The sequence below is a fragment of the Oculina patagonica genome, chromosome 12 (genome assembly GCF_052425735.1).
Source record: "Oculina patagonica isolate OP01 chromosome 12, crgOcupat, whole genome shotgun sequence".
NCBI lineage: Eukaryota > Metazoa > Cnidaria > Anthozoa > Scleractinia > Oculinidae > Oculina > Oculina patagonica.
The window spans coordinates 17,994,584-18,009,124 of NC_135769.1; the positions used below are offsets into that span (position 1 = coordinate 17,994,584).

The following is a 14,541-nucleotide window of genomic DNA, read 5'->3' on the forward strand; positions in this document are numbered from 1 at the left end:
GAGAGGTGGGGTTTAAAGATGATGGCCTCGATAGAGCTTTTACGGTAATTTGCATTTCTACCTCTTTATTCAGAATCAAGCAACATTATTACAACCAGAGACATTCCAAATATTTTTGAGATCTGCGTCTAATCTTAAGTAAACGGTATTTTACATGGTTGATACGAGGGCTCTTTAAAACGCTCGTGTAACATTAATACAAGGTTTCCGCTAGTCCATACACCAACTGAAAAAACAGTTATAATTGCTACTAAAATGTGTCTTTTCCATCTTTTTCGCCAAACAGCCATGACAGGCATATTCTGATAGCGAGTCTCAATCGCTAGAGATACGCTGGTGAAAAACCACTCAATCACCAGCTGAACTGAAGTTGAGATTGCGAAAGACGGCACTAACTTTAAATGAGAACTGTTTTGTAAGTAAATAAATTGATACAAGAATAAAAATCCGTTAACAGACACTATGGCAGTTGATTCAGACAACATGCTCATAATAGCGATATCAGCCATAAGTCTCTCACGGCGAGGAGTACGAAAACTTCCCCAAGGAGCTAATGTCTTTTTACAAATGACATGACAGATGTGATCAATGACAACCATGGTGCTTCGTTCCATGACCTCTGCAGCGCCGTGGATTATTCCAAGAATAGCGATGTATTCCAAACAGTCAAGATCCGCTTGTAAAACTCGAAACATAACTGCTGAAGCACAATGCAACGGCGCTAGTAAGACAAATGAATATCCCGGATGAGTGATGTTCCATAACCGCTGGACACAAATTCGCGAGATTACTTTGAGTACGACTCCCATGAGAGGAGCGAAGAGTGCGATTACCAGGCGCATTTTCCCTTCCTCATTTTGTTCGTTGTACAGTGGGTAAATTATAGAGGCCACAGAAATTGCAAGAATTATAACAGAACAGAGGGGAACTGTGATTTGCAAGAACAAAGTCAGTTGCTGTCTCCTTGTCCGTCCCATACGGAAGTGATTCGTTAGAAAATAGGCTTGCCAACATATACCCATTACAAACAAAGCATTTAGGGGACTCTTTTGCAAAGCAGAAAGCTTGGAATAAGAAATTCCCAGGGCTTGTAGAGCGACACGATAACATGTGTCCAAGAAATATACAAGGCAAGCAGCTAGAACCAGTTTTCTTTTCACCCCCATTAACTGATAAGGGCGAAATAGAAGTAAGGTACATGTAAAGAACCAAGTGTAAAGAAAAGCACAAGAGATCACATCAGAAATTGATCTCATCCATTGCACGTTTTCTGGAATGGACTTCTTAGGGTAAAATTCACAGTTGTTTGCAGTTTTAAAAGTTAGGTAGGAGATCGACATGTATACTGAACCTATGATGGTAGAAGTAAGTAGCGAAATCAAAGCTCCGATGTACATTGACTTACAAACTGTACGGAGCGCGGATGGTCTGAGTCGTTTCCAAGCCATTGCTTTATCTTCATCTTTTTGATCTTCATGTGTTTCTTCGTTTTCCTCCGGCGAACACGCGTCTATAACCCTTACATCAAGGCGGCTGGACACTAGATAGTCCCAGCTTGTGACTTCTTTGTCGCTATATTCTTGATAAATAAGCTCATCAACAGGACGATAAAACCATTCTCGACCTGTGCTTTCTAGAGGATTGTAGCCAAAAGACTCTGCAGTGAATTCAGGTTCTTCTGGGTTGTAGTGCTCTGTCACGCCTCGTGTAAAGCTGAACACGATATGACCAAACACCTCTATCAGTGTACTGCTACTCATTGTTGCTGGACACCCGAATAAATGCTTACATTCCACCAAGTTTGTTAGTTTGCGTTGATGGTTTTAGGTTTCTCGAGGAAGTAAACCTAACTGTTATATCCAAGATGATCTGCAGCTAGAATTTAAGAGCTTGTCCTGTCTTCTCGATCTGTGGCATTTGCTGCTGTACAGCCGCCTTTTTATTTGTTGTTTCACACGGAAGTCTAGATGTGTTTGATATGGAACTTTGAATTACTTATGTCCTTTAGTTTCTAACCAAATACAAGGTTTGAAAAATAGATCGAGCTGAAACTATTGTTATCATTCAGCAATTGAAGTTGTAGAACAGTTTCTTGTGATTCGCCTCAGTAAACCCAAGATCAGTTCATGAAAAAGCCGAATACCCACTCAAATGGCCAGAAAATAATTTTACTTGAAGAGAACACCAGGTGGCTTCTAGGGCAATATAGAACGAATAAACACCTATTACACAAGCAAACCATTTCAGAAGACCATTCAGAAGTAGCTTTCAGTAGTTCGAATCATACGGTTCGGAAGCAAGCCTTGCGTCAGGGAAGGAAAGAGACCTGTAGAGCTAGAAAGTTATTGAGAAACCTCCTGTCGAGTTGGTTAATTAATTTTTAACGCTTCTTTTCAAAACAATGAGAGAAAATTCTCGAGAATTGGTTGATTATACATTCAATACTTGAACTTGAAGTGAGCAATTTATTTATAAGTACTTGTGATTTCTGGTTCAGTTTGAATTTTTTATAATTTGCGATGTTAAAATTGTTGCAAATTCACTTTCCAATATGTCTTTCACTGCCACAAAATAAGAATTAAAATTGACAATAGCAATAAGCATCTCATTTCTCCCTACATTATGAGGATCGAAGCTTAGGCCTTTACAGACTGTTCGCTGCAGCTTCTCTTTTCTTCGACACAAAAGATTGCGTGAGAAACAGCGAGCGCAAAGCACGAGGACCGAGGTCTCCTGTCTTTGCGCTGCGTCCAACTCTTGTACTTCAGTTTTCTGCGATCAACGATCGAAGAAAAATACAAGAAAATAGAGAGCTGTGAACAGTCTTAGATTAAAGTTTGTAAGCAACTTGTTCAAAGGCACTAATACACGGAGGAACATGTTGCAGGGACATGACGCGACGTCATGTAGAGGGGGCCAAAACATGTAACACAAGAAAATGAATCTAATCTGAGCCGTACCGATGGTTTATAACATGAAATGACATTTATTTTAATCCATTTTGTCAGCTTTTTACCAAATGGTAATGAGGTGTAGTGATCATTCTTGAAGTGACGTGTTTCCCTCACTCGACCACTCGCTCATTCCATTCTGATATTAAACCGCAATTAATTCATGCATTTAACGGTGAACATGCTGACAGAAAGGTTCTATAAAAACGCCATTCAATGCATGTATAAACAAATTATTCTCCAACCTCGTTCCCAGGGTCTCTCTTTCAGGGAACTGAATTGAATTTTCACAAAACAAATCGAAAGAGGATCAGTTACACTTCTCCTCTTGTGATAAAAGAGAATAGAATCCGCTCTACGAAGCCTAAGAGCATAGGCTATCAATGACCCATTCACGTAAGAAAACATTAAAAGACGCGTTTTAGAAAACACAACATTCATGCACGTTTTTGTTTCGCGTCACATCATCTTCGTGTCCCGCCATCCGTTCTTCATCTTTTTTAGTCGTGCAGAAACGCGCATCTTTCTCTCAAATTTTAACGCTAAAAAGGATCAAAGGTTACACTTAAATATTTTTGTGATGAAATAGAATTCGCGCGACGAAGCCTGAGGGCACGAACCATCATGACGCAATTCACATGGAAAAATAAAACATTCACAGGGAAATAAAGTGAGATTGTGTTACATTATTGAACGCTTATTTAAAGAAAAAACTATCAATGAATCTATCAATGACCCATTCACGCAAGAAAAAAATTAAAGGCAAATCAAGTGAGATTGTGACATTACTGAAAGTAGCTATGAACTACATATAGTTACGCTTAAATTGTTATAAAAAATTATTACGCTCGCCATGCGACGTGTTTTAGTTAGCACCACATCAACGGCACGTTTTTGTTTCGCGTCACGCCACCTCGTGTCACATCATCCGTTTTTCATCTTTTTGAGTCAAGCAGATACACGAAGTGCTCGGGCGTATCTTTTCTCTCAAATTTTATCCGCTGCTCAAAAATAACGCTATACATGCTGACAGAAAAGTAAACATATTGACAAAACAAATTCACTTAATGCTTAAAAGGATCAAAGATAATACACTGACCGGTAAATATTTTGGTTGTGAAAACTGAATAGCGCTACGACGCCTGAGAGCACGAGCCATCAATGACGCAACTCACGTGGAAAAATAAAGCAAAGTGAGAATGCTTTACTTTATTGGACACTTATTTAGAAAAAAATACGGAGGTCGGCACTTCATTCATCGAATTACCATGAGGTTGCTCGAAGAGCCTTTGATTTTGTATATGTTTTAAGATAAAAAGGATATCTTAAACCAACTAAATATAGCAGAGATTTGGAAATACTTGCGCATTTTTCCAATCAAAGAAACTTACGTTTCGCTTTCTTTAGAGGTATTTAATGCTCATAAAGAGTTTAAGAAAACAAAACCAAAAAAATATCCCTTGATACAAGGTTGCTTTTTGCCGCCAAATTTCGACTAAAATCACACTCTATGACAGTGAATCTTGTGGTCTTCTCATGCAGAGTCGCTAGAGGGGCCTGAAAGGGTAAAATGGGAACTGGGATTTTGGCAAATTTTTACCGGCTTTGAAAATTGAGATTTGGGTCACTGGGACGGGGAATCACAAACAAATAAACAATACAACTGGGACTGGGATTTGGAAAATCAGGAAAAAGATAGGCTGGGAATGGGATTTGGGCAAAATTTGGGCTGGGAAATGAGATTTTAAGGTCGGCCGGACGCACTAGGCGACACGTCGCTGCAACACGTCGCGGCGACATGTTGCTGCGACCTGTCGCCTCGTGTGACATGGTGCATTCTTGCGACAAACCAGTCGCTGCGACAAAATTTTGTCGCTTCGATGTGTCGCACGATATTTAAACTGGTTTGAATTCGTGCGACACATCGCAGCGACAAAATGAGCGATAGCAGCGTTGTCGCAGCGTGTGTATACGTCTGCGACAAATCGCTGCGACAAATTATAAATTAAACAATGAGAGAGCGTCATTTATTTTTCTGTTTTGCCGTATTGAATTGGAAAACTAGTTCACATTCCCACTCTTCCAAATTCGCTGTTTGTGCACCGAACAAACACCTTGTCGCAGCAACTTGTTTTTACGCAGTACACACGGAGCAGTATACCCCCTTCAGGACCCTCTTGGTAGGCCACTTAGTCACAACATGACTAAAATCTGTCCAAGCGTATCGTGATGCAAGATTACTGTAGTACTAATCTTTATTTAACCACGGTAATACAAATTCAGCAAAGGTTGCCTTTCAAATTATAGCTGTGACCTACAAAATAACATTAAAAAACTATCGATCAAGTTAGTAATAGCCGCCAAAGGCAGTCAAAGAAGAAAAGGTCTTATTTGATTGTTTAATCAGTTCCACAATTTAGCCACACCCTACCCCAACCCCCTTGCACTTCTTACGCCGTAATGAGTGGCTTCAGGACACAGTGAGCATTTCAGTTCGATATTCAGGACACCTTTGTGGACCTTGTACATCATGTTAGCTACGTGCTTTTGTCGTCTAGTTTGGAGGTCTTCCAAATTTAGTACCCAACAAAGGGACTGAGACCGTACATCGTACGAGGACCTTGTGATGACCATGGCAGCCCTATTGTGTAATCTCAGTAGCTTATCAGACAACTTTTTTCCGACATTATCCCCCACTGGGTAGGTATGGAATGTTCACAAGGAACATTTATTGACCACACGTCGTCTAACTGGCACACTCGATTAAGTTACTGTAATGACGACCGACTCTTAACAAAAATAAACTTCGACTACACGTCCTATGTCCACGAAAACTTCGTAAAGTGTCCAACTAACTTGTTTCGTCCAACGTTGAAAACCGAATGAATAAAGAAATCTACTTGACAATACTTGAAACGAAAACGAAACCTAAATTTACATAAAAAATTAATGCAAAAGGAACGAACGAAACTAGGCCGGTAGAAAAAATACAAAAGAAACAAAAGATATTACGATACTATTCTCACGCAACATGACGATTAAACCTAATGATTTCAATTCTCTCGTGTCCATGGAAGGTTAAGTCTGCTTTCGAGCCTATTGCCCCACCAGGCCGGAGCTTATCCCATTTTCAGTAACATGAAGCGACTAAAAATATTTATTCTCCCCCCTGGGTGAGATGTTAGTCCATCGAACTGGTTTACCCCATAGCATTAAATTCACTGGTACTCATTCATAAACCCGGGTGAAGAGAGAGTCTTTCCCAAAAACACAACAAAAGACCCCAGCCAGGACTAGAACCCGGACAGCTCGATCTGGAGTCCAGCCCACTAACCTTTTGGCCACCGCGCCTACCACAATTTAACCCCACACTAACCTACAGTAGTCAAAATGGTACTGCACCAAAGACTTACATTCTGTCAGTGATTAAATTCTTGACACTTTCGTAGGTCTCTTACCCTCTTAATCAGTCTTTGAGATCTCTCCATGTAATCTTAAGTAAATGGCATTTTACAAGGTTGATTTAAGGGCTCTTTAAAGTGCTCGTGTACCATTACTAAAAGGTTCTCGCTAGTCCATGTACCTACTGACACGGCAGTTACAATTGCCACTAAAATGTGTCTTTTCCATCTTCTTCGCCAAACAGCCATGACAGCCATATTCTGATAGCGAGTCTCGATCGCTAGAGAAACACTGGTGAAAAACCACTCAATCACCAGCTGAACTGAAGTTGTGATGGCGAAAGACTGTAATAGCTTTAAAAGCGAATCGTTTTGTAAGTAAATAAATTGATACAAGTACAAAAATCCGTTAACGGACACTATAGCAGTTGATTCCGACAACATGCTCATGATAGCGATATCAGCCATTAGTCTCTCACGGCGAGGAGTACGAAAACTTCCCCAAGGAGCTGATGTTTTTTTGCAAATCACATGACAAATGTGATCAATAACAACCATGGTGCTTCGTTCTATGACTTCTGCAGCGCCGTGAACTATTCCAAGAATAGCGATGGATTGTAAACTGTCAAGATCCGCTTGTAAAACTCGAAACATAACCGCTGATGCACAATACAACGGCGCTAATAAGACATACGAATATCCCGGATGTGTGGTATTCCATAACCGTTGGACACAAATTCGCGAGATTACTTTTAGCACGACTCCAATGAGAGGAGCGAAGAGTGCTATTACCAGGCGCATTTTGCTCTTCTTGCTTTTCTCGTTATACGCCGGGTAAATTATAGAAGCCGCAGAAATGGCAAGAACTATAACAGATAAGATAGGAACTGTCATTTGCAAGAACAAAGTCGCCTTTTGTCTCCTTGTGCATCCCATACGAAAGTGTTTCGTTAGAAGATAGGCTTGCCAAAATATACTCATAAAAGCGAAAGCATTGAGTGGGATCTTTTGCAAACCAGAAAGCTTGGAATGAGATATTCTCAGAGCTTGTAGAGCGACACGATAACATGTGTCCAAGAAATATGCGAGGCAACTAACCAGGACCAGTTTTCTTTTCACTCCCATTAATTGATAAGGGCGAAATAGGAAAAAGGTGCATGTAAAGAACCAAGTGTAAAGAAAAGCGCAAGAGATCACAGCAGAAATTAATCTCGTCCACTGCACTTTTACTGGAATGGACTTCTTTGGGTAAAATTCACAGTTGTTTATAGTTTTAAAACACAGATAGATGATCAGCATGTATACTGAACCTATGATGGTAGCAGTTAGTAGTGAAATCAAAGCTCCAATGTACATTGATTTACAAACTGTACGGAGAGTGGATGGTCTGAGCCGCTTCCAAGCCATTGCTTTATCTTCATCTTGTTGATCGTCTTGTGTTTCTTCGTTTTCCTCTGGTGAACACGCGTTTATAACCCTTATATCGAGACTGCTAGACGCTAGATAGTCCAAGCTTGTGACTTCTTTGTCGCTGTATTCTTGATAAATAAGCTCATCAACAGGATGATAATACCATTCTCGACCTGTGCTTTGTAGTGGATCGTAACCTAAAGACTCCGCCGTGAATTCGGGTTCTTCTGGGTTGAAGTGCTCTGTCACACCTCGTGTAAAACTAAACACGATATGACCAAACACCTCTAGTAGTGTACTGCTACTCATTGTTATTTCGAAGACGCAGTAGTTTATCAGTTAGTGACGGTGTTAGAGCTTACGCAAGGAAACAACTGAGACTTGAACACAATCTTCAGTTTATAAACTGAATCTTCCTGTGTCGCTTTGATGTATAAATCCACTTCCTTGAGGGGTTTCACCGTTTTCAGTTTCGACCGGAAGTGTCATTATCTCATCTATTGGGAATCGATATGTTTATAATAGCTTTAAGTGGTTTCAGTTTCTGCGCCAAAAATTTGTCCCAGCTTTATGTATTTCCAAAAAAATTACATCGTTATATGGTTTCAAAGTTGATGTTTCACGGTTAATTGTAAATGTTTTTGTACTTTGCTTTATTTAGGATGGCCACAGGTTCATTACTTCGTTTCAGTTTTGATTATTTAAAAAGTCATAACTTACTAAGTTTGATTAATTGATTGATTGATTGATCGATTGATGTTGTTAGTAAGTTAAAATCAAGTCCAATTCACTGTTTCACGGTCTCGATCATCCTATTTTCTTCTCCCAATCTTTGGTTTGTCTATACGAAAATTCTGAAGGCATGTTTGTGCTGTAAACAGGATACTTTAAATTTATAACTGCTTATTTAGCTACTGCTTTTAAAACTTTGTCATCGAAAATAGAAGTAGAGATTCATCGGACTAGTTAATTGCGCCAACGATTTGTCTCTCTATACTTTCGTAATATACTGTTTCGAATTCACTTCTTACATTTTACAGAAGCAGAGGTATCACTCTTTCCCTGACGCAAAAACCGGCGAAAGGAACATTACGCTCTTGACGGCGCTTGCTTATTCAGTATAATTACCTTCGGTTGTCCAACACACATTCCATCACACATTGAACATTCCAGCAAGCATTCATTCATCGTAACTACAGAGTCTTCCGCCACTTTTTTAATTAACTTTTTGCATCGTGGAAGCAGAGATACAACGCTTTCGATACAACGAAATATAGTGTGTTAATTATCAACAGATAATCACTTTCGCTCACGTGATTATCTTTCGCTAATTTAAATCATGAATTGTTTTTTTGACTGTGTGTAAACACCTTCGACAGCCTTGTAGAAGCGGTGATTTATTTCTTGTCGCGACGCTTCTCAAACATCGAAGAGAAAATCACGCTTGTTGGCGCTTGTTAATCTTTTAACGTTTTAGAGAATTTTAAATCATATATTTTTTTTCTTTGAGTACAGAGTTTTTTTACTGTTACAAACAGTTTCGTAATCCTTGTAGAAGCGGGGATTTAATTCTTGTCGCGACGCTCCTGAAACATCGGAAAATAAAATCACGCTTGTCGGCGCGTGTTTATTCACGAGATTAAACAAAAACTTTCGCTCGCAAAAACATCGCAAGCATAATCGGCGCATCGATTTAGTCTAAATCGTGAATTGTTTCATTAACTACAGAGGTTTTTTGCTGTTTTAAACACCTTCGTAAGCTTATAGAAGTGGAGATTTAAATAATTTTTGTGAATGTCGGACGCTCCTAAACAACGGGAGAAAAAAACACGCTTGTTGGCGCGTACAACAGACAAAAGCTTGTTTCGCAAAAAAAAAAATGCCTAAAAGTTCGAAGTTCGTGCATATGTAATGAATTACACATTCTGTCCGTCTCGAAGTTGTTTCTCCAAAGTTTAAAAGTTTTCCAGACCTGTTGACTGTTCAATTCAGTTTCCACTGTTTTATCCACCTTCACCAGCACTAACTTTCAGTAATGAAATTCCTAGTTTTCTAAAATTGAATACAAATGTTTACTTTTGGGAAAATAAGTTAAGAAGAATAAGAACCAACGAGATAAACTAATGATAAAGCCAGGATTCGAGCCAGGATCCGAGCCAGGATTCGAGCCAGGATTCGAGCTAGGATCTGAGCTAGAATCAGAGCTAGGAGCCACCCTTTTTTTCAGATAGAAATCCTAACCCTATTATAAAAGCTAACCGCAAGCAACCCAAGCTAAAGTAGGCTAACCGTAGTGCTATTTAGGCTAACCAGAGTGCTAGTTAGGCTAACCGAACGCTATTTAGGCTAACCAGAGTGCTAGTTAGGCTAACCGAACGCTATTTAGGCTAACTGGAGTGCCATTCAGGCTAACCGGAGCGCTTAATAGTTAGTCCCATTCTTAATTATCCTTGCTCAGATCCTAGCTCGGATCCTAGCTCGAATCCTGGCTCGAATCCTGGTTCGGATCCTGGCTCGAATCCTGGCTCCGATCCTGACTCGAATCCTAGCTCGGATCCTGGCTCGAATCCTGGCTCGGATCCTGGCTCGAATCCTAGCTCGGATCCTGGCTCGAATCCAGGCTCGGATCCTAGCTCGGATACTGGCTCGAAGTTTAGGTATCCTCAGAACCAACTGGCGTTAATTTGTCTTAACTGCTTTTTATGTAAGAACCTGTTTAGGTCAAACTGGAAAAAACTAAGGTTCTTACTCGCGGGTTTTGACTGTACACCAACAGTGGCATCCCAGTCTTATGTCTCTAAACTCTTCAAATCGTAAATTACCTCAGATTATAAAAACGGTGCATGTGTGGTCGGTCGGTCATCCATTTCTACCATGTTTTAGCTAATTTTTTAGCCTTGTAAATATTTATTTTAATACCAAAAAGCCAATATTTTCAACAGTAACTAACTAAATATTCAAGAACTGATATGAATATTACATTAGATATGGGACAATCCCCTGATTCAGCTAATCCCTGGCGTGATTTATTTTCATTGAATCTTTAATACTGACGTTTACTGCAAAGTTTCGAAAGAAATTTCAATAAAATAAGCAGTTTTAAATGTAAACGATTCTGTCTACAGAGCAAACATTCCTATCGCTATCGGTGGAATTTCCGTATAGACAAACCGATGACACTTCCGGTTGAAACTGTAATTTACCCACTGTATAACGAGCAAAGTAAGGAAGGGGAAATGCGCCTGGTAATTGCACTCTTCGCTCCTCTCATTGGAGTCGTGCTAATAGTAATTTCGCGAATTTGTGTTCAGCGGTTATGGAACATTACTCATCCGGGATATTCCTATATCCTATTAGCACCACTGTATTGTGCTTCAGCTTTCATATTTCGAGTTTTACAAGCGGATCTTGACAGTTTGCAATCCATCGCTATTCTTGGAATAATTCACGGCGCTACAGAAGTCATAGAACGAAGCACTATGGTTGTGATCGATCACATTTGTCATGTGATTTGGAAAAGAACATCAGCTCCTTGGGGAAGTTTTCGTACTCCTCGTCGTGAGAGACTAATGGCTGATATCGCCGTCTTGAGCATGTTGTCGGAATCAACTGCTATAGTGTCTGTTAACGGCTTTTTGTACCTTTTTCAATTTATTTACTTACAAAACGATCCCCTTTTAAAGCTATTACAGTCTTTCGCCATCAAAACTTCAGTTCAGCTGGTGATTGAGTTGTTTTTCACCAGCGTGTCTCTTGCGATCGAGACTCACTATCAGAATATGGCTGTCATGGCTGTTTGGCGAAGAAGGTGGAAAAGACACATTGTAGTGTCAATTGTAACTGTTGTGTCAGTAGGCATATGGACTAGCGGAAATCTTTTAGTTATGGTACAAGAGCAATTTAAGGAGCCCTTAAATCAATCTTGTAAAATGCCGTTTACATAACATTACATCGAGAGATCTCAAGGACTGCGCTTTGTAAACTGCCCCGAAAAATGACATACTGATGACTAAGCGCTATGGAGATTTTCTATGAAAAGAGAATACATGTTGATTATAATTACAAACGGTCAATGTCACAAAGATCCTAACATGATGCCAATAGTACAGATTGGTGGTTCCCAACTGGCAAATGTATCTAATGCTAAAGCTGGTCAAATCACATGGAAAAAATCAGTAAGAAAATGCCTTCCGGGATACGTTAGTGACGATAATTTAATCACAGTATATAAGTCTTTGGTGCAATACCAATCAATCAATTAATCAATCAATCTATCAATCTATCAATCAATCAATCAATCAATCAATCAATTTACTAGAGTCATAACGCAGTATGAAGTTGCCTTCCCTATCCGAGCCAGAGGCTCATGTATAAAGCACATGACAGTAATTGAAATCACTGAGTATAAAAACAAAGGGCACTAATGTATGCTATTTGCAAGGCTAAAAGGTTAAAAATTGTAAAATTAAAATGTTGAAACCAAACATTTTCGGCTGTTTGCCTGCATCAGGGTTAAAAATAAAATAAGCAATAACTAAACTAAGTAATAACTAATTAAATATTAGATAGTAAATTACGATAATTATGAGTAAAAATATAAAAAATGTATAAATACTTTAACCTACTCACACTAAAACTTATTCTTACACCCTTGATTAAAATCTCAAAATATAATAATTATACTAAAAATATGTCGCTAAAGTCTATATGATATACAATAATGACACTTGCAGCTTGTCTTTAAGTTAAACAAGTCAAATGTCTCCAAGTTCTTTCGAAAGTGTCTCAAGTTGGTCGAGCGTTGATGAAACGCTGTCTGATAAGCCACTGAGATTACAAAATAGGGCTGCCAGGGTCATCACCAGATCCTCCGCGTACGATGTACGGTCTCAGTCCCTTCGTCGGGCACTTGATTGGGACGACCTGCAAATTAGACGACAAAGGCACGTAACCAAAATAATGTACAAGGTCCACCATAGATTTGTCCTGAATATCGAACTGAAATGCTCACTTCGTGTTCTGAATCCACTCATTATGGCGTAAGAAGTGCAAGGTGGGTGTGGTGTGGCTAAATTATGGAATGGATTACCCAATAAAATAAAGAACTCTCCTTCCTTGCAATCCTTTAAGACTGTCTTAAGCAGCTATTTGTAACTTTATTTGATCGATTATGTAGATATTAGGTAAATATTTTGTCTATAATCGGAAGAAGTTTTTTATATTGTGTTGACAGGGAGGAAGGTGACTCTATTGTTTCCAGTTGTTTATTCGTGACCAACTCATCACTGCCAGTATGACGTCACATGGCAACGCGCGAATGATTCCCCCGGTTTGGTCAGATAAGCAGGATTAATCGTGAGTACGCCACAAATGAGGTACAGAAAGGCTTAACTTTAGTGCCTATATCGCTATTGTTCGCCAATTCCTTCCCAGTGGTTACGGTTTGATGTCTTAACTGTCTGTGTGTATGATCTGTTTCTGTTTTTTGCGCCCGTAATACTGTATTTTGGTTATTTTTTTTAATTCTTGAACGGGACAGAAGACGGGACCGCCATTTTGCTTTCGGGTCAAGCGAAGTCCATCAAAAACATCCACCTTTTCACCCAAATATTGCCAAATCCGCTTCATAATAGGAGGTTTTACTCCTTGATTATTAACGTTTAATGTCTGTGTCGTTCTGTGTCGCTTGAATTAGCCAAACTTCATATCTTTCCGTTTGAGTGCAAAGGTATTATTTTTATGCAGAATATGTCAACAACTCCGATCGCTGCTTCGCGATCTCATGTAGAAATTCTTTCCACATCTTTTTTATTCGCTTTCATTGGCTATTATAATATTCTTTTGTTGGTATCTGTGCAGTTCTGTTGTATTTTGTGGCTTTCCTCGCCGTGTTGACTCTTAAATTTCATTGATTGCATACCTCCTAAAAAAACATGAAAACGAAAAGCTTACAACAAGGGGTGTTTCGAGTCGGGCACCCATCCAATTCAAGTGTTAATCCCGCCCGGGAAGCCTTAACTTCGGCCAGCTTGAATTGAGCAAGCGCTTACATTGTGGTTTGAGCGAGAAAAAACGTGTTGTTTGAAATAGGCATGAGTTCAAATTCGTTGACGGGACAGTTTACACCTTTCAATGTAACAGTGTTGCAACTGAAGACAAGTAGTAAAAATATTACCGATTCAAAAGACTAGAGTAAAGATATTCTGTTGTTTTTCAATAATACCCAATGAAAGCGCAGGCTCCATCCCACCTGGCCGAAGTTAAGCCCTGTCGGGCGGGGTTATAGGTGGTCGTCACGCTGGGACACATGAGAAGAACAGGGGACGCACTCGCCAGTCTCAGGTGAACGTACCGACTCGAGACCGTCAAAAGCACGAGAGAGACAGGGAGGGAGCCAACGGGGCCGGCGGGGAGACAAAACATCTGGCATCACGCACAAAAGGGTAGATCACATGAACAAGAACCGCTCACGGGGAACACAGAAAGCGATACGGACAGCTTGGCGGCCATCGATCTCGTGTGGCGTCACTCGAAAAATGCCAGAAGACGGCGAAGAGCAAACAAGAAATGAAGGACGACAAGAGGAGGATGAACTAGGGTCGGATTGGATTATAATTTTGATGACGTCACGTGAAAACCAAGAATACATGGGGTTAATACATGGATGGGTGAACAACTGGAAATTACCCGTGCAGCGCCTTTTTCCTCTTGATTGCTCCGATTTTCAACTATAAGGGGAAAGATATGAAGATCCACAAATGCTGAAAGTCTGATACTGC

At 39.8% G+C, this 14,541-nt stretch overlaps 2 protein-coding genes and 1 pseudogene across 2 annotated transcripts; 1 reads left to right on the forward strand and 2 right to left on the reverse strand.

Moving 5' to 3' along the window:
• Nucleotides 1–11,706, forward strand: part of LOC144633464 (uncharacterized) — a 14,183-nt pseudogene extending 2,477 nt beyond the window's left edge.
• Nucleotides 121–1,890, reverse strand: LOC144632867 (uncharacterized). The gene has a single exon (XM_078491620.1). It carries the CDS (start codon nt 1,758–1,760, stop codon nt 135–137), a length of 1,626 nt encoding a protein of 541 aa, XP_078347746.1. The 5' UTR covers nt 1,761–1,890; the 3' UTR covers nt 121–134.
• On the reverse strand, nt 6,443–8,171 carry LOC144632938 (uncharacterized). Its single transcript, XM_078491694.1, has one exon. The coding sequence runs from the start codon at nt 8,069–8,071 to the stop codon at nt 6,446–6,448; it is 1,626 nt and encodes a 541-aa protein (XP_078347820.1). The 5' UTR covers nt 8,072–8,171; the 3' UTR covers nt 6,443–6,445.
• Nucleotides 11,707–14,541: the final 2,835 nt, after the last annotated feature.

Coding starts and splice junctions, on each gene's coding strand:
- LOC144632867 (XM_078491620.1), bottom strand. CDS start 1,760: ATGAGTAGCAGTACACTGATAGAGGTGTTTGGTCATATCGTGTTCAGC.
- LOC144632938 (XM_078491694.1), bottom strand. CDS start 8,071: ATGAGTAGCAGTACACTACTAGAGGTGTTTGGTCATATCGTGTTTAGT.